The 20,299-nt window shown below is 40.0% G+C and overlaps 1 protein-coding gene across 4 annotated transcripts; it reads right to left on the bottom strand.

The window, feature by feature from the left end:
• Nucleotides 1–146: 146 nt before the first annotated feature.
• UFSP2 (UFM1 specific peptidase 2) lies at nt 147–15,228 on the bottom strand. 4 transcript variants are annotated; one of them, XM_066185880.1, is made up of 12 exons: nt 15,172–15,228; nt 12,903–12,981; nt 10,933–11,113; nt 10,784–10,850; nt 10,314–10,471; nt 9,327–9,519; nt 7,708–7,854; nt 7,089–7,253; nt 5,675–5,799; nt 3,985–4,061; nt 2,156–2,280; nt 147–613 (listed from the first exon to the last, which is right to left on the bottom strand). In XM_066185880.1, exons 1-12 carry the CDS (start codon nt 15,211–15,213, stop codon nt 527–529), a joined length of 1,446 nt encoding a protein of 481 aa, XP_066041977.1. In that variant the 5' UTR covers nt 15,214–15,228; the 3' UTR covers nt 147–526. The 4 variants fall into 4 exon arrangements, with proteins under 4 accessions (XP_066041977.1, XP_066041978.1, XP_066041979.1 ...); XM_066185881.1 differs by having other exon boundaries at nt 10,314–10,468; XM_066185882.1 differs by having other exon boundaries at nt 15,100–15,186.
• Nucleotides 15,229–20,299: the final 5,071 nt, after the last annotated feature.

Raw genomic sequence — 20,299 nt, 5'->3', positions numbered from 1 at the left:
TTCTTTTTTTTCTGTGTAAATGTGAGAGCAAAATTAATAAAATTTAGTAAATGTAGTCATTCTTTTCCCACTCCTAAAATGTGTCATCAAGAATACCAGCAACAAACAAGGCCTTTAAACAGATTCACAATGGACAAGACAGCTGGTTAAGTGGAACTTGAAAGGCAGAGGACAGTTTATCTTTTTGTCATGAAAGAATTCCATAAAACGAAAGGATTTGGCATTTAATCTACAAAGACTATAGCAGAAGAGAAAATACTATATAAACCTAAAGTTCTGCTACAGAAAAGTACAGAGTATTTGTTGCCTAATAAATGCATTTGTAAGGAATACAGTTCAAAGCAGGTAACTCTTATTTCTAGAGGTTTCATTAAAAAAAAATAGTTTCTTAATTTAAGTTATTCAACTAACATTTCTATTTCAGCTGAGTTTTGATTGACTTGAAGCATTATTTTGATAAATAACAGGACGGTTTTATCTAGATCAGTTCCTATTGTGTCTCAGCACGTTCAGTGTAAGAGTGAATTTAAATAGCTTTTGGTCGTTGAGGTAGGCAGAGATTATAATAAGCGTCCTTGTTCCAAAACTCCGGGCCCTTCCATCCACACCAGCCCTGTCCAAGGAAAAGCAAGACAGCTTTTAAATCTACTTTGAATTCTGTTTTTCCTGTCTACTACTATTGAGTCTATTTTTATTTTACTAATCATACTAATCTAAGCTGTATGCATTGTTCTCAAATGTGTATGGAATGCAATGACAATTTTCAGAAAGTTCTCTACATATGCCTGGAAACACATTAATTGGAAAACATACTACAAAGACTCTCGTCCCCCTCCTCCCTCCCCAGCTCAGTTCTTAGAAAGTATCATCTCCCCATCCCCACCTTCTGCTGCTCCTGAGATGCTAATGTTATTCGGAAACTCCATCATTCTCAGTTTCCCTTTCTTATCCTGAATCCTTGCCTTCTTTGGTAACAGTTGATACTTCAGCCCCAAACAGAGCTCCTAATACCAGAAATTGTGCTGTTCGACCTGATTCAGCAGAAGGAAACAGTCTAACGAATGCTTTTAAGTTTGCAAAGTATCACATAATTACTGGAGAAAGAAACACTGTTTTTGAAGAGAAGAGCTACACACAGTCCACCTTACTTCCTCCCCAGACACTTCTGATGAGGGAAGTGGGTTCTGCATTTATTAATCCTCCTGGACCACTGAACCATTCTTAAAAGCTAGTAGCTGTAACAGCCTCTGGTCCTACATGTTCTTTGGAAATTGTTTCCTCCTATGTTCATTTCAAGCTTTGATCATTATAGGCCAGCAAAATGTTTCTTAAACAGCTCTTTTTTGTTTATTGTTGTTGTTGGGGGTTTTTGTGGGTTTTGTTTGTTTTGGTTGGGTTTTTGTTTGGTTTTTGGTTTGTTTGGTTGGGTTTTTTTTTGTTGGGCCTACACAAGGGTATCAAAGATTAGAAATAAAAGTTACTATTTGGAACTCAATATGAAAAAACAGAAAAGACAACGATTACCTAGTACTTAAAGGATGACTTAATCACTTTAAGAGTTTACATTTCTGACACCTTATCTACTGGCTTGGAATGTGCTGTGTCATCCCTTTTAGTGGCTTTAAATGTGGAAATGACATTATATACCCTTGAGCGCTTTGGAGATTTTCCACATTTTCAAAACAATTCAGTACCTACCCTCTGAACACTGTTCAAGGCCTTATCTGAGAATGGCTAGTGTTGGGTTTTTAAAAAAAAACTTTTAAAATTTAAAATAAATTCTCTGCTTTATTTAGAGCATCTTACAGCCTGAACAGAATTTTCTGTTTTATTCAAAATATAAAACACACGTATCGTATGTACGCCTAGGTAAAAGGGGAGATGGGTGAACTAATATAAAATAAAGAGCATTGCTTTATAGTATAATAACCTGATGTAGTTGCTGATCTGATCTATCTCCAAAGACACTAAGTTTCAGAAACTGACAATACTTAGCATATTGTAGTATGCAGGTTAACTGCGGTCAGTGCTTCTTCCATAAGGAATTGAGAAGCCATAGACTGACCAATCTGTATTTGGCTGGACATTATTTGTTTAATGCCAAAATACACGTATATACATAAATGTGTGAGTATGTATGTGCATCAAGCCTCACCTTTTCCAAAATAACATGCAGATCTTCTCCTCCTGTGTAATGTGGGTCTAGAATCAAGTATTTTATGTGCCCTGTAGTCTCATTCCAAGCCACTCCTAATATCGTGTGAGCCAAAACACCTCCACCTAAAATAGGAGAAACACAAATTGCTGATTTTTTTTTCATTGGGATTGACTTAATGTGCAAGGGTTAAATAAAAGTACATCACCACCTTCTATTAACAGATTAGCTTGTATCAAGATGATTCTGGAAGTGTCATAAGATTCTTCACATTATTAAACAATGTATCTTTACTACATCTAAGAAAAGTTAGTTGTAGTAACTAAAATAAATAGAGAATGTGTTTTCCAAATTTGTTTCAAGTCAGCAAGGCAGGTTAAATCCTCAACACTTCCACCAGATGAAGTCAAAAGTATTTCAAACATCCCTTCTGTACTTTTTCTTTAAAGAAACCTAACTGTAGGAAAGAAATCTGCAAAATTTCCTGGTTGTAAAAGGACTGAAATTAGAAGAGAAATCAGAATTCCTGGACGAGGTAACTCTGCTGTTTTCTACTAAGTTACATCAATGAGTATTAGGGTCAGAATAGTAAATTCTGATTTCCCTTTCCCCAGCCTGCAAACAGGAAAAGGGGATATTTTGATGGGCAGCACAGGTGAACTCTTGCATATTTCTTTCAGATAACATGCAATACTTTGCGTTCCCACAATATTGCAGTAATAACTCCACACAGCATGTAGGGATTGCAAAATCCCTGGAAGAATACAAGCAAGCAAGAAAAAAAAAATAAAAAATCCCCAAACCCCAAAAAGTCCATCTCCAGCCCTCCAATGACAACAAAAATTCAACCAACCTACAAGAGAGCATTACAGGGAAGGATAGGTTACAGACTAAAAGGTTTTTCAATATAGGATTCTACATTCTTGAAATTCAAACAAAAAGGCTGCTGAAAGGCCAAGAATATTTAACAGAATCATAGAACAGTTTGGGTTGTAAGGGACTTTAACGTATCACCTAGTTCCAGCCCCCCTGCCATGGGCAGGTCACCTCCCACTACATCAGGTGCCCAAAGCTCCATCAAACCCGTCCTTGAACCTTGGGCCTTGATCCCCCTGGCCTTGGGGCATCCACAGCTTCTATGGGCAGCCTGTTCTGGTGTCTCACCACCCTCACAGGGAAACATTTCTCCCTAATAGGTAATCTAACCAAAGTCAGGACTTCTGGCACCTCTGTTTTGAGAAAATTACACTGTATTATAGAATGACAAATAAAGACTGCAAAACTGCTTAAATTAATGTTATTAAGGTTGAAAATAATATAATCAATATTACTAATTTCCTAAAACACCTCATGGAAGAAGGAGTTCAATTAATGTCACAGTATTTTTACAAATGGCACTTCTTATCATACCAATATTTCAGATTATTAAAAATGGTCTGAAGGCAAATTTGGATAATACTCTTCTCTTCCAGGCCAGATAAACAGTACTCTTCTCTGAGAGGAAGTTCTGGGGAACTGTATGAATGTCTTCTGTAGAGAATGGAAGTCAGCTCAAGTTCTGACTTAATAGCAATTTATAAAAACACCCCTTAGACTGACTTTTTTTACCATGTTAAAGACTGAGTTTGAAAGAAATACTGAATAAAAAGATACCAACCAGACTAAACTGTATCTTTTTTGAGGCTACCTTGGGAAAACTGTAATTTTTAATTCATCTACAGTTTTGATTAACTCTTGTACAGTAAATTAAATGGGTTCTAATTGAAATGAAATTCAGCACAGGGAGGTCATGCACTTTCATTAGCATTCTTCAACACTCAAGCACTTACCAATCATAATTGGAGTTCCCTCAGTCTTGAAATGATTAGCAAGCTCTCTTCCCTGCAATGCTAGTTCAGAACCCTGGCTAGGTAAGAAAAACAGTAACAGATTTGTCATTCTCACTAGGCTTACTTCTCTAAATATCCATTATACTCATTCACTGCATAGATAACTGATTAGAAAGTCACTTGGATTATTCCTGTGTGAACTTCCTGAGAAAATCTGAAAAACATTTTCTAACACAAGGTCTAATTGCTAGGCAAGGAAATTAATACAGATATTTTTAGTATCTTGTCTTTATATAGTGGCTAGTCTTTTTAAAACCCACTGAAAGTCTGTGTGCCTACTTCCCAAGTAGAGAGAATGGATTAAATGCAGATAGAATACAAAACTGGGAAATGGTACATTTATTATAATGGATCCAGTACCAGTGTTGCTGGTAGAGCTGTGAAGTCTTATTTCCATAAAGAATTAGAGATGCTAGCTAGAAATAAGCCCAAGACAAAAATGCTATCCACTGCCAGTGACCAGCTGAAAAAGCTGCATGATTGTTTCTTCTTCCTGGCATGGTAGTGATGTTGCGTTTTTATAACACTGAGAAAAACTGGTGCTCTCCTGCAGCAGCACTATGAGCAATTCTACCCAGTTCAGAAAGGAGTGTATTCTATATTCTCACATGCAGGAATAAAAATCTTCCTACTGGCAGGGCCTGTCATAGCTGCTATAAATAACAGGTGGATCATCTCCACGTACAAGCTCTGGAACAAAAAAAGATTAAAATATTGAAGACCTGAACTATTTTCCTAACATTAAGGATCCCCATCACCATGCTCTTTTAAAATACCTACAGTGTGAATTTAGTCTAAATAAACATAACCCATGAGAAGTATTTTGATTTATACTTTCACACACACTGTTAGTGTATGCTCTTAATTCCATGATTGTATTTACTAAATGTACAGTGTTTTATTAGTCTGCATAGTGCTAGTTTAGTGCTACCTAAATGATAAAAATACATAAAAAATAATTTTTCTTCTGATAAATGCTAAAGATTATTCTTTTTGTCCTAAATATATTTGTTGTGAAGGGTCCTTCATTGTGTATGAGAGCATCAGATTGTCAGAATGGAAACAAACTCCTTGCTTTATTTCTCACACAAATGCATAAAGGAGAACATTATTTTCCAGATTTCTCAACATTTTGCCTCAAGCCTAAACTCACAAGTCATATCTGTGGCTGCAGTAATAATTTATTTGTCAGTGTACATTCAGTTCTCTGTGGACATCAGACTGTGTGCCTGCATCAAAAATTGTGGCACAAAGGAATCGGCTGAATTCCACATCAATTTGCATATCATGAAGCAATTTACAGATTAAGCACACCCAATGGGAGCCACATTTCTTGTAGAAGCATTAGACCACAGCTTTATAAAACTGGGCAATTCGCATATTATTAAGCAATTTATAGCAACTGGAAACTGGAACCCCAAACTTGCAGGAAATTTAACACCACCTTCACCTGTAAGCACTTAGCACAACTAAAGGTAGGAATAGAGGGTTAATGAGCAAGGAACCCTTAAAAGATTTACTATCTCTTTAATTACACCTCTTCTCCCATGTACAGTAATCATGATTTACATTTTAAGGCATTCAGTATTTTTGGCAATTACCAAGCTACTAAACAGATAGTGCTTCTTACCTGACAAATAATATTTTGGATGTTATTCCAAAAAGCTGATTCAAAACAAGTTGTACCTCAATGGAACCAATCCATTGTCGTGACCCAACAAATGCTGCAGGCTTGTCTCCAGCATCAACCAGCGCCTTTGCAACATCACAATGAGGAAGAAACCCAAATATCAACAACATGTAGTAGGGAATTCCAGCACTTTTTGTGAACAAACTTGGTTAATATATATGGGCATGTGTTTTGAACCTAGCTGGTTACAAGCAGACCAATGAATGTTGAATTCATTCACTGTGGTTCTGTTTTGGAAATGACCCTTTGAGCAGTGATGCAGAACTGTGTCCATGAGCAGAGACTACAACCCCAGGTCCACAGGCAGACTTCAGGCTGGGAGGGTGGCCACTGAGCTCTTTAATAATGGAGCGCATCATTTGGACACTGCAGAAGCCACTTCACAGACTGAAAGGCTTGGATTTCTATTCAAAGCGCTCAGGAAAGGATCCATAAAATGGTGCTCTGAGGAAGAGGCTACTGATCCATGTCAAAGGTTATGGTTTATTTTAAACTCTTCTTCATTCTGAGGCTTACATGTTAGATTCAGCACTTGAGAGGGGGCTTTTCTGCTCAGGACACAAAGCCCAAAGGTCTTCTGCAGGCTACTGCCCTCTTTTAGATGCCTAAAAATACTACAGGAGTGCAAAGATTTCAATAGCATTCAGGTGTGGATTGAGAAATGTTCAGGAAATGTGTTTTACCTTTAGCATTCACACCCCTGCTATATGATAGATGTTTTTTCATGGAATGAATTAAACTTTACTAGAAATGTTCAGTAAATAAATGTAACATGAAGAATTATATTTAGAAGACTGAAGGTAACTGCAGTATACCTTGACAGGCATACCTAAGTATGGGTATTAGCTACAAGCCTACAGTTTTACTTCAGTGCTGTTAACAGTAACGAACATATTCAGGTATGTATTTAAATTCACAATAGAAAAAGAGGTGAAGCGGAGTTCAAAAATCAGGAAGAGTGCACTACTGTCAAAGGCAAAGTTGCAGAAGAAGTCAGTAAATTCCTGTGTAGCATCTGGGAACAAATCCAGCTGTCACTGAATATGACAGCCAGTTTTAAAACTGATTTTAGCATGACACATTGGGCTCTTTGTTCTTTTCATTTGACAAAAACACTGAAAATGTCATATCACAGCGTCTAATAGAACATGAATCCAAGGAAACATTTAAAAGATTATTTTAATGTATCTTATTTGTACAGATGTCACCCAACACAGATAATTTGGAGTCACCAGTCCAATTTAAGGGACAAAAAGAGATCTTCCAAAATATATGAATTTGATATTTAAAAAATAATCTACACCAACCTTTCTAGACAAATATGCATAATATAATCTCCTTAGAAGTTCAGTACCTGTTGAATTTCCTTGTGTGTTGGTATAGGTCTATCCATGTAGCCTTGGTGCTTGAACCAAGAGCAGATTGTCTGCAAAGACCGATAGGCACAGCCCCAGCCACTGTCATCGATGCGGTCCTGCATGTAGTGGTGGTAACTGTACACACCTTGTACTAAATACACCTACACAGGAGGAGAGAACACACAGGCAGCTGATCACACTGGCTTCAGTTTTCAGAGAAGTCATATCACCTGTCACTTGCACTGTAAAGTTTTCACTTGCAGACTGCAAATCTTTGGAGGATTCAAAAGGTCATTATTCACACATGATTACTCCACCTGGTTTTGTCTCATAAACTTCTCTGTTGATAGTTTTAGTTTCTTGTCCTGGTTCTGAGAAAGTTTTTAGAATATGTGCTAAAAACATGGGCATTATTTTCCCAAGAAAATCCAATTTCCTTGGGACACATACAGCAAATTAAAGCAATGCCATTTTGTGCAGAGGAGTCCTTTTGCTTAAAAGGTCAAGACAATTATTTCACTTTCTCAACTGCACTATCTAAATTACTTCTTTCAATTAAAAAAATCTCAATTAAAATAAAAGTACTTTCTGCAAAATGTTTCAATTTAAACTTACCATACCAGACTCCATACCAGGTGAACTAAGATGTAAATGTGGATTTCTGAGATATCCATCTTTATATGGTTCATCTGGAAAATGATAAGCATTTGCTCTCTTGAAATATGGTCTGTCACAAGGCAGATTGTATAACCCATGCAATTCCTACATGCAAGTTCAAATAAAAATAAGAAACACAATTCAAATTTTGGATTAAAAGAAAGACCACACTGTAATCAGCAATGAAGAAACAATTTTAACAGCATATTTTAGCAAATTATTAAAACAGGCTTAATTAAACATTCAGCAGGTATGTTTAGTACTAGACCTCACCTGTCCAGGGAAGCTCATGCAGGCTCACCTCCCATCTAAAGGGCCCACTACTTAATGCAGTCCTGTTACATAACACCTGCTGCTGGGGCCCCACTGAAACTACCATGAGTAACAGGTTTGTTACGAAAGCATGATAAAATACACCATCACAGAAATGGATTACAGTTTTATCTACACAGTAACACAGATACACACACCAAATTATAATCTCAGCTGATACTGGAGCACACAACATGTACTTAAGACAAAGATATTTGGCTTATGGTTCAAGCAGATTCAGTCTATTTTAAAATCTCTTAAGCTCTGTTTGCCACACAGCAGCCACATTTAAAGAGATATATTGTCTTATTTCACAGATCTTAAGAGTGAAAGGCATGATGAGATCATCCAGGGTAATGTGTGTAACACAGGTAATACATTTTAGACAGATGACCCCTCATTGAAGCCAGCTACAGGAGCTGCAGTAACACTTGTCATCAGTGGGTTAGAGTGAACAGCAGACAGAGAGCAAGAAACACAGGCAGTGCCACCAAGTGCCTGAGGCCTCTGCAAACACAAGGCTAGATTGGGTTTTACACACCCAGTAAGGCTTCCCACAGAAAAAGTCCCTACTGCTTCTACACCTCTAAGCTGCAGAATATACTTTCCGTGCTCTCAGTACATGAAATTGTGTGACCTAGACTGGTATCAGTCTCAATCTGAAAGGACTGCCATATCTCAACATTCCTCCACCACAGCCATATTCTTTTTTCTAGATGTGCCAACCCAAAGGCAAAAACTAGCTAAGCCTGTCAGCCTTGAGCTACAAAAAGCAGTCCCCTCCAAACAGACAAACACCCCACAACACCACAAAACCCCAAGAAAGAAAGCAAAACAAACAAAACCCCCCAATATTAACCCTTTCAGGACATGTGTTAAAACCTGAATGTAGTAACACACCAAAAGTAAACTGATGTTCTACCACAGAACAACAACAAAAAAAGGAGAAATTCAAAGAACACTGTACTGGAAGTATAATTTAGAGAAAATATTTATCAATCAAATTTTATGTACTTTTAAAGTTTCTGTTGCTCCCTTACAAAAATGAGATCTGGCACATTCTATAAAATAACGTTTTTTAAATCAAGTTTCCACTTTCTGTATACTGCTTTGGTTATATAATAAAAGAAATAAATCTAAAAAGCAGCAGTATATGCTAGCATTTATTCTACACTGACTAAATAGAAAGCCTTACCACTGCTTCAATTACAGTAATTAAAAATAAAAGTTAAACATCAGGTTCTGTTACGGTTTGTTGGCTTTACCTTTCTGTAACTTTCCAGCTGATCATCTGAAATACCCGTAGGATATGAGACTGTTACGAGGTGATTTTTTCCTGGTAACATGAAATGAAATTGTTCTGGTACCACAATTGATGTTCCTTTCACATATTTCATGATACATCTTTCCATGTCAGTTAATTGCCCATGAATTGCTTTCACTAGGAGATTTTGTACACTGCAAAGTACAAGGGAGAATATTTCCAAGTAGAGCAGTGATTGTGAATCATTTTTTCTCACAGCTGTGAGTTATACAATACCTAAATGCATGTGTGACCTGGTCAGATGACTGCACTACTTCAACGCTTCTGCTCTCACAGGGAAAGGCAGAGCCCAACTGTGCCTTACTCAAAGCTTGCCTACACACAGAAATGAGTCTCTAGTGATTCAGTCCTCCCAAATGTGCTACCTTCCCTCATATGAGAAACACAATCAGTATGAGCATTTGCCAAAATAAAAATGAAATATACGACTAAATGATTTTTTTCTGGATTTTATCCACCCCATTTAGTGTCATTCAGAGTCAAATCCTATGGAAAAAATGCAAGGAAAAAATACATAGGCAGACTCAAATGTTTTTCATTTGTCCCTAACCAGCTGCAGCCCCAAATGAAGGGCTGAGATTATAAAGACTCATCAAATACACCCCAACTCTCTTTTATACACCTCACATACAAATATTTCTAGAACATGTTCCTGACTTTCTCAATTCTTTGCTAAGCAATGGCTATGAGTTATCAAACCTCTCAGACATTGATAAACTGAATTTTTTATAGGCAGCAAAAGGATGTCTCAAGATTACTGAAGTTAACAGCTGTCTACATGAGCTCTTGTGATTTACACAGTTAAAATTACATCACAAAAATACTATTTACTTTTCATTAAACTGATGAATGATATAGTTTTACTTCATTATTTCAAGAAAAAAGCAGAAACGAAGCTGAAAAATTGCAAGATCAGGATAACACTTACTTTCCCCATGGTTCTTCTGGAGAAACAGATACAACAACATCAACTGGTAATGTCATATTTATATAGTGGTGTTCCTTCTTTTCCCTTTCAATGACTGGAGCCAAAGCAGCCAATGAAGACGTCATTTCCAACATGAGGTCTACATTGATTATCTGCTGCTGCAGAGAATAAAGACATTAGTATTACATCTTCAACTACACATGAACCAAGAAGGCAAAAGTAAGATTGCAGGTATTTGGTATCAAACACAGTAATGAAATACCTGGGTTAAAAAAAAAGCTGGTAATTTTAAAGACAAACTTCTATGTGCTGATCTACCATAGGTGGATTTCTGTATTCATGTTGAGTCTCAATGACTTTAAAAACATTGTTTGAAGTCATGTCAATGCCTATTTGTGTACAGAAAAGCCTAGGGAGGGCAAGTCTAAAAATGTTTAAATGATAATTTGTCTTATATATTAGGAACATACCGGATCCTGTAACTTTTTATCCTTTTTTTTGCCAAGCTTTCGTTTGGTCTCATCATCTTGATCAAATCTGAATTATCAACAGAAAGAGAAATTTCTATAATATGAAATTATTCTGTTAACCATCCCCCCCAATTTTTAAATATACTTACTGTATAAATCGTCTTATCTCCTTACATGCAGACTCATCAGTCAGCTCTGGAACTGTGGTCATACCATTGTTAGGCCACACATAGACTGAACTGTGGCAAATTCTGAATACAAGAACCTCTGAGGACAGTTTGTTTTCAAGATCACTGAAAACATATCCTAATGCCTTTTTTGTTGATGCCTCTGAAACACAGTAAGGATATAATTAGCCTAGAAAATTCCCACACCATTTTTTATAGCTGCTGGGCATACATTTAATAAAATTGTTTTGACTTGCAATAAAAATGCAAGTGCTGTTATGATCAGAAAAATGACTGGGTAAACAACACTGAGGTAAGATTTCACTTAGTAGGTCTCAAACATTCACAATCACCTCCCTGAACAAATGTGTACTGTTTCTCTTAGATGCTGTCAACCTTAGAGAAGAATAATCTACTCTGCTGTCACTTACCACATCTAATGAGTCTTAACCAAACCTACAAATGCAAACAAACGTCTATGTACAGACAAACTGGTATGTATATTTAGGTGTTTGAAAAAATCCTGAAAATATTCAATCTGAGTCACTCACATGTTTCTGACCTCATCTCACTGTTCAGAAATACAAACCAAAACCAGACTAAATCTTTGGAAAAGCAGGGCCTACATTCCAGCTGAGGACCAAATTTTGGCCAACATAAACTTGTACACCACAGCCTCGTTTGCCTGAAACTTTATTGCTGCTATGTCCAGTTGTCTTTCAGAGCTTGTAAAGCATTTTACCCACACCTCACAACCTGAACCAATAATGGATATGACACTATTGGATATGATAGAGCAACTTTGGCACATTTGTCACTTTTTTTTTCCTTACTGTAAAAGTTAAAAAACACTACTTTGAATACAGTAAGTTAAAAAAGCCTAACAAGCTATCAAAGATTATGCTGTATCTCTCTGATGCATTAACTTAAAATTGGTCACTATTAGATAACTTTTGTACTAGAAATCTGTAAAAACTACATTATTAGAAAAGTCAAAGGAAAATCGCTCCAAAAGAAAAATCTCACTACCCTTCAAAAGTAACAGTGTGCCATATTTACCCACTAACAGGTGTGAATATCATGCACTTGGACAGTTCAAACACCACTCCGCTTCACTGTGGTTACAATTTACTACACCATGGACAAAATCTGATATATAACCCTTCTCTGAAGATGCAACTCACAAAATGCTGCTTTGGATTAGGTCAATCTATTCAACAATTCTGCTCATGAACTCACATAAGGCCAAGTTCCTCAAGGTTCACTAGATGGAATTCAGTGTTTCTGCTAGAGTCACATCCTTTTAAAATGCAGAATGAGGGAGAGCTGAATTAAAAACAGCCTCCTTCCCCATCCTCACCTATGACAGCTCAGTGGCCACTGATAGCCCTGAGCAGGTCTTCTGAGGAGAATGTCGCTTTACTGTAACAGTGGGGGACTACAGGAGCCCCTTTAATGCCTTATGGACTAGTCCCTTGCTATCACATGGAATTGCAGTAGCCAATCCTGCCTAAATTCAGTAGAGTGACTCATTAGCTTGTTCTCTTTCTCTATTTCTCTGCAAAGATTGGACCACAGTCTCAAAATTGTATTATTAATACAGTCCCTTTATAACAAAATTCATTGCCTTAAAGTTATTCTCTGTTTGCTTAGAATTTCAGGGTCAACTTTCGCTTCAAGCTGAAAAGTGAGGTCAATAACATATCCATAAGTAAGAAGTATATGCAAATGAAATTAGTTAAAAATGTCAATGCAAAGTTTATTTCAAATTAAAACAAAAAACATAGGATGGAAAAAGTGTCAGAAAATTCATGGAGATAAGGAATAATCTTTACAGTTTTGTGAAGAAGCACTTAATAACTCATAAAATGCCTAGAAAATAAATAAAATAAATAGTTTCTTAATAGAACTTCATATAAGTATTAAGAAATCTATTAGTCTTATAGACACACCATCTGTAGTTGCAAGCTGAAATGCAAGATCCAAGCCTCCTCTTATTCTGAAGAGTATATCCATAGCTCCTAGAATTACCTAAAGAGAAAAAAGATGCAACGAAAATTAACAGCCATTTCGACATGCCTTTTCTCAAGCCACAACTGACTGCTGTTATACCACAGTGTGCAAGCACCTGCTCAGGTTACAGAAGGCCAGTGAATAAACAGGGAACTGAGTGGTGCAGCAGTGCACAGTCACTGCAGTCAGCGCCTCAATTGCACTTCGGAACACATTTCCTACCTCGACAAAAAAAGCCGTAATTCTATACTTCTACCATACAGAAATACTTCAAGTAAAATGTCATTGTTTATCATTGCTTCAATCCAAATGTCATGTTTCCCATAATATACATTCACATATCTACATATATCTCTATATATCTATCTATATATCTATATATATATCTCCAACTAAATCTAAATCAAAAATATATATTCTTCCAGCTCAAGAGAAGCAAGGACAGAACTGAGTCGAAAGGCAATTAGGCACATCTGTACATATGCATTCATTAGTTAGGAAATCACAGTTTCAGAGAAATGAGAAAAAACAAAGGGGGGGGGGTATGTGACATACACAACCTCTAGAACTAAGGCTGAGTTTCACATTTGACAGGAGAGCTGCTTATGCCACTGCAGAGACGAGCCAGCTGTTCTTCCCCCTTCCAAAGACTCTGCTCTGTGTCCTCTTAACAGCTCACTGCAGACATTTTAACATAAACTTCACCAGAGAGCTCATGCAGATAGAAAAATACCCTTCTATTTAGAGGGGCCTTTTTCAGACAGATCAATCCCCAATCAAGTTCAATGTACCAGACGAAAACACTGTGGCAGTAGAGAGGAACAAAAAGTGACAGAGGAGTGCGGGTACTGCTCAGTGTGACAGTCCATAGGAAGAATGCTTAACAGCTCTAACTGCTCCAAAAAACCACTAAGCACCTGTCAAAATAATTATACTAGGGCCCTTTGGAAAGACTTATTGCACAACTGTTTGCTTACAAAGTATGAGACACTTCAATATGCAATGCCATTGCTACTCATGAAATAAACCCAAAACATAGGATTAATTTTCTTTCCATTAAAATCATTGTAAAGAGAAATATGCAAAAATGCGTGACTGTTAAAATACAGTCATCTACTACGGTTTATCTGTTGGTGAAGGACTTCCATATTTCAGTGATTCTGGAGTGCCCAGAAACAGTTTGGTTCCTGAAGCATAATCCTGAACTATTTTAGATAACACAATTATCAGCATTAATAGGATCTTGGAGTGTGGGACCCACCAAAGGGCCAGCCAAAATGTAATAAAATGTTTGTCTGGGTTGATGTAAAAGATGTTTGTTATTTGAATTATTACTATGCAAGAATAACACTCACGAATAAGAAGAAGAGCTCTGCAAAAGGAGCCACTTTTTCCTGGACATCACAGAATCACAGCATGGGTGAGGCTGGAAAGGACCACAGCAGGTCAGAGAATCACAGAATCTTCTGAGTTGGAAGGGAACCACAAGGACAAGGAGTGCAACACAAGTCGATGGCCTGTAATGGGGATCAAGCCCACCGCCTTGGTGTTATGGTGATGTGGTCCAACCTCCTTGCTCAAGCAGGGAAGCAGGGTCATCCCAGAACACATTGCACAGGATTGTGTCCAGACCGTTCCTGAGTATCTCCACTGAGGGAGACTCTGCACTCTCTCCGGACAATCTGTTCCACTGCTGTCACTGCACAGTAAAGAAGCTCCTTCTCGTGCTCAGGTGAAACTTCCTGGGCAGCAGGTTCTGCCCGTTGCCTCCTGCCCGACTGCTTGGCACCACCGAGAAGAGCCTCGCACCATTATGATAACCCCTTCCAACAAACCCCTGACTCAGGCCGGGCAAGGTGACTCCCCCATGGGCGATGGAGAATGGTAGGGGATATAGGAAGGCGACAGTGCGGGAGGCGCCACTGCCCGCCGTGTGACACAACGTGGGCCCTACAGAAAGGGGATCGAGGGGCCCCCGCACCTCCCCTCGAGGCAGCGGCGGGGCTGGAGGCCCAAAGGCCACGGCCGAGCACCCATCCGGCAGCGGGGACACCAGCCCGCGCCGCCGCTAGGTCTGCCCGAGCGGGGCGCTACCCTCCTCGCTGAGGAAGGACACCCACCCACCTCCCTACCTACCTAATCTTCCACCCATCCATCCATTCCCCGGGGAAAGCGAGCGAGGGCCGGCCAGAGGAGGGGCGGACTCACCACGTCCGTCAGCGGCGCCGCGGGGGCCGGGCCCGGCCGCATCCTGGCGGCGCAGGCGCACTGCCGCCGGGCCGGGCGCGAGAGCGGCCCCTGCTGCCGGCGGGCCCCGCCTCCCCCGGCCGCGGCCCGGCCCCGGTGCTGCCCGTTCGGGCGGGCAGGAGGGTCCGGCTGCCGCGGGGTGTCCCCCGGAATCACTTCTTCCCTTCCCTTCCCTTCCCTTCCCTTCCCTTCCCTTCCCTTCCCTTCCCTTCCCTTCCCTTCCCTTCCCTTCCCTTCCCTTCCCTTCCCTTCCCTTCCCTTCCCTTCCCTTCCCTTCCCTTCCCTTCCCTTCCCTTCCCTGCCCTGCCCTGCCCTGCCCTGCCCTGCCCTGCCCTGCCCTGCCCTGCCCTGCCCTGCCCTGCCCTGCCCTGCCCTGCCCTGCCCTGCCCTGCCCTGCCCTGCCCTGCCCTGCCCTGCCCTGCCCTGCCGGCGGCCGGCACGCTGCGAGGAGTGCGTGGGGCTGAGCGTTCTCTCCTAGGCCATGGCTGCGCGCAGCCCGGTGTGTCAGCGCCCTGCTGCCAGACAGTGCTATTATTTCCTCCTCATTTCTACAAATCCACTGGGAGACGCTCCGGAATCCCGCTGGCCCGGCTGCTGCTTCGCATTACTGCTCCTTCCAGGCCAGGCTCGGCCACATCCGCCCTCGCACTTCCTCAGGAATATCGGCGTGCTGAGGTCCAAAAGTCCCCATTAATCCCTTGATAAATGCTCTGTGCGTTAAGATATAGAATTTAACTCCAGGTCTATTTATTTCTGGTAAATTATTTCTATTCTCACAAGTAATGCTAACTAGCTTTAAACAGCGAACGCTTAAACCGGTTTCCAAGGGTCAGTTTTCTGTCCTCTCGGGTTGTTCCTTACTTGTCGCCTGCCCTTTGGTTCCTTAGCTGATGTCAAGTTCTTCCAGCAGTTGAAGAACAGCACTGAGGTTGCCTGAGGAAGTGACGGTGCGTTTCACTCAGTGTGAACCAACATGTTGCAAAACCCCTCCCCCAAAACAACCAAAAAATTGTGAGCTTTTTAAAACTTAGGCATACTGTCTGTTCCACATGCTAAGCACAAGTAAAATACGGCTCACCCTTCCATTGTACACAGTGTTCCAGCATATTGCTTTGTATAATAAAATATATAAAATCTATTTAATTAGATATGTTTCCAGTGCTCTGCTGCTGCAGGTTTTCTATTCTGCATCCACATCCCAGACAGGGCTAATGCGTGATACCCATCTCTCAGAGCTTTCTGTTGGAAATTGTGGTGGTTTCACCCCAGGCAGTGGCCAAGCCCTATGCAGCCACTCATTCAGTCCCCCACCAGCAGGACTGGGGTGAGAATCAGAAGGGTAAAAGCCAGAAAACTCATGGGTTGAGATAAAGGCGGTTTAACGGGGAAAGCAAAAGCCATACACACACAAAAAAAGCAAAACAAGGAATGGTTTCACTGCTTCCCATGGGCGGGCAGGTGTTCAGCCACCCCCAGGAGAGCAGGGCCCCATCACACTTAACAGTGACTTGGGAGGACAACGCCATCACTCCAAACATCCCCCACTTTACATACTGAGCATGATGTCACATGGTCTGGAATATCCCTTTGGTCAGTTGGGGCCATCTGTCCTGGCTGTGTCTCCCCCAGTCTGCTCTCCAGTGTGGCAGTACCAAAAGCAGAAAAGGCCTTGGCTCTGTAAATATTGTTCATCTATTGATTTTAGGTGTTTTTTTGAGACATCTGGCAGTATCCCACAGAAGTTCAACCACTCAGGATTTGACCTTCATTTTTTATTTGGAGATCTTAAGCAAGAACACAATCGTGACCAAACAGTTCCAGTTGAAAGCATAGCAATACATTTATGTTGTTAGAAGAATGGGACCACATTATCCTAGATGCTATATAGAACTCCCCTTGTTCCTTTTCTCATGTACATTCATAAATCAGAAAACTTGTAAATTTGCTTGCACTGGTTTTATTTATCCTGTATATTTTCACCATATGTAGTGAAAAATGGCACCCAGAGGACATTTTTGGTTTAGGGTAAGAAAAAGATTAGAAGAAATAATTAAGCTGCCTGCAGTTGAGACAAATTCAGAGTCAAAGCTAAGCATTCAGTGCAGAAAATGAAAACAGAGAAAAGGAGTTGAGATAGTTTCCACTGGGAAAAAAAATAAGGAAAAAAAGGAGGAAAAGGATGAAACAGATGGGAATAAATATCTGTGAAGGGCTTAGAGGGCATAAGAAATAAAGCCTGCAGCTTGTATGAGGAATATCTAAGAATGCACTTCATTAGTTGATTAGTGTCATTATTTCTTAAAATTTAAATGGATAATATTGCATTCCACAGAGCATTTCATGTTGATACAGTTTTTTAAAGATGCTAAATTTATGCCATTCCCTTTAGACTAAACTTTAATTTCACTTTTAAATGGGTTTATGATGCATAAATATCTATTCAGTGGCTCCAGATAACTAATACAGTAACACCCCTTAATCTGTCACTTTCCAGCTCTTCAGTTTGGAGCTCTCTTGTCAGTCATTTGGTACTGTGCTCTGCTAACCACTGTTTTCCTTTTATTATGTTCTTTACTCTTGACTTATTTAACTGATGTTGATTCATCTGAGGAAGATGGTGAGAGCAAGGAAAATGTAACTATTCCAAAAGACAAAGCAAAGATGTTTACACACTTGTTACAGTGCTGGGTGGTTGGCCTCATAGATGAAGCACCTGAGATCTTTCAGAAGGGAAATCTATTCAGAAAAGTTACTACTACAGAAAAGAATACTGCTAGAAAGTCAGGCTTTTTCGGGCTGACAGTACTGGTGATCCCATGGTTCCCGTGGGGAGCTCCAGGCCCCCATCCTTCACACTATAAACGCTTTTCCTGAACATTTAGATTACATGTACTTCCTAAGCTACTGAACATTTTCACTCTCTGCTATATAAATTATTACAGGAAAAATTTGCTTTATTTTTGATTAAACTGCTTACAGCTGCACTTCTTGGGAATGCAGCCTTAGCATACTGGGGTTTAGCTTACTTGGAGATTACAAAGAACTGATCAGATCGCTCAGTGTTTTTTAACTTAAAATTGCCTCTCTTGTAGTATTGGTGGACATAATGTTTCAGGAAAAGTCAGTGCTGTATTCAGTTCTATATGTTAGAAAGATTATTGACAATCATGCCCAAGCTCTGCTGTCTGTAACAATCCCTACACCAGTACTGGGCTTGGAGTTTTTCACTGTAAACTGCAAGTGACATAGGAGTTTCCTTATTTTTTGCCACAATGCAGCTAATTTTAGTGTTAGGTTTTGACTTTTTCTGGCACATTTTTAAGATCCTTTTCTCAAAATACAGACTTATGAAATAACATTTAAAACTAAGAATTCCTAAAATAGTGACTAAAATTTTCCTTAACATTTCCGTTGGAAACTTAAGGAATATTTGGGGGTTTTATATGTGTGTATATAAATCTCCTGTGTATATATACAGAGATATATACATAAAAATATGATGCAGTCTGCTGTTCAAAATCATTACTCGCTTCTGAAAATGACAATTATTTTCATTAACTCAGTTATATTGTAAATTGGCACTTGGAGAAGGCCTTTTTTTCAGTTAGGTGGTATGAAAGGAGGCACATTTCATCCTTACTCAAGGCATTCTGCTGACCCGTGTGTAATTGAAGTATAATTAAAAAATCCAAGTATGTCATAAATAATAAAGAACGACTGATTTTCCATTTTCCATCATCCTCCTGGACCAAAAAGCAAACCTGTTACAAGCATAATAACAACTTTAAATGTGATAAAGTAAGCTGCTCTGATTTCTTGTTTTGTATATGCTGTCTATCAAAAGTGATTAGCACAGTTGTTTATTACTGTCTAAAATAATTGAATAAATGAAGAAATGAATTATTTAAAAAAGAGGAAGAAATGTACGTGATGCCACAAGACTTGGCTTTCAAATTTATTCCTGCTCTCTTCTGAAATTCAAATGATTAGGCTATATGGGTCACAGAGACCTTCAAAATCATGCTATACAGATGGCACTGAAAAATCATTATTTTTTAAATTTTTTCTTACTTGGTAAATGTAAAAAGACAAGGAATGTTCCTGTTCAAAAATGTTTTCCCCCTGTGTCTATGGAATAAAATTGGCTCCCTCTGCTGGCAGACATAGTATTCGTTATTTAAGCCTTTGAAGCTTTTGGACAATGGCACTCAAAATGAACTCCGAACAATAGTGCAATGCTAGAAGAGATTTTTTGCACGCAGGGCATATATACAGATGGATATGCACTTTTTTTTTTCTTTTTTTATCCTTCTAAGCTATTAAGCCTTGCTGTTCAGCCTGAGGAAGGACATAAATTGCACCTTTCTCCTGCTCTGGACTGTCTGAGCTGCTGCTGTTGCTGGCACGGGACAGGATCATCTACACGAGCATTAGCGCTGGCACGGTTCCTGGGGGAGCAGCCGGGGCTCCCGCCACGAGTGAGTCTTGGGAAAAGGCGAAGCAAACCTGGCAAAACACGAACCTCGGGGGACTTCGGGCACCCCCGCGCCGCTCAGGGGCAGGCGGGGCAGCCCTTCATTCCAGCACAGGCTCTCCTCCTCCGCCCCCGCTTTGCTCCCCGCCGGGGCCGCCGCGGGTCGGCAGGCCGGCAGCCCGCCCGCAGGCTGGCGAAGGAAGGCTGGGGAGGGCGGCCGCGGGGAGCCCTCGCTGCCCGGCCGCCCTCACGGGTGGCGGCAGCCCCTTCGTGCGGCCCGCTTGGCCCTCACAGCATATTGCATAAAAGCTAAAGATCTGGCAGGATTTGCTGGTGAAAGAACGAGTTCAAAGATAGCCTTTTAATTTAATTTAAAAATATAAATTTAAAAAATCTCTAATATAACGAGTTAGGCTCTGAAGAGCGCTTGCCGGGCCAGGACGTCTCTGGCTACCAAGGCAGGCACAGGGAAGAAATCTCTCAACAAAACGTTGGTGGGCACAGTCCCAGGCTTTTGGAATATAATTGCTTACTAGTTCAATGGCGGGAGATGTTGAAGAAATTTGGGCTTTTTAATATTCAGTCATGGGACTTGTCATTCAGTGCTGATGCTAA

The sequence above is a fragment of the Chamaea fasciata genome, unplaced genomic scaffold (genome assembly GCF_029207755.1).
Source record: "Chamaea fasciata isolate MVZ Bird 193981 ecotype frontalis unplaced genomic scaffold, bChaFas1.0.hap1 SCAF_6, whole genome shotgun sequence".
NCBI classification, from domain to species: domain Eukaryota; kingdom Metazoa; phylum Chordata; class Aves; order Passeriformes; family Sylviidae; genus Chamaea; species Chamaea fasciata.
The sequence above is the reverse complement of the archived record's forward strand: the minus strand, read 5'-3'. Positions and strand labels throughout refer to the sequence as shown.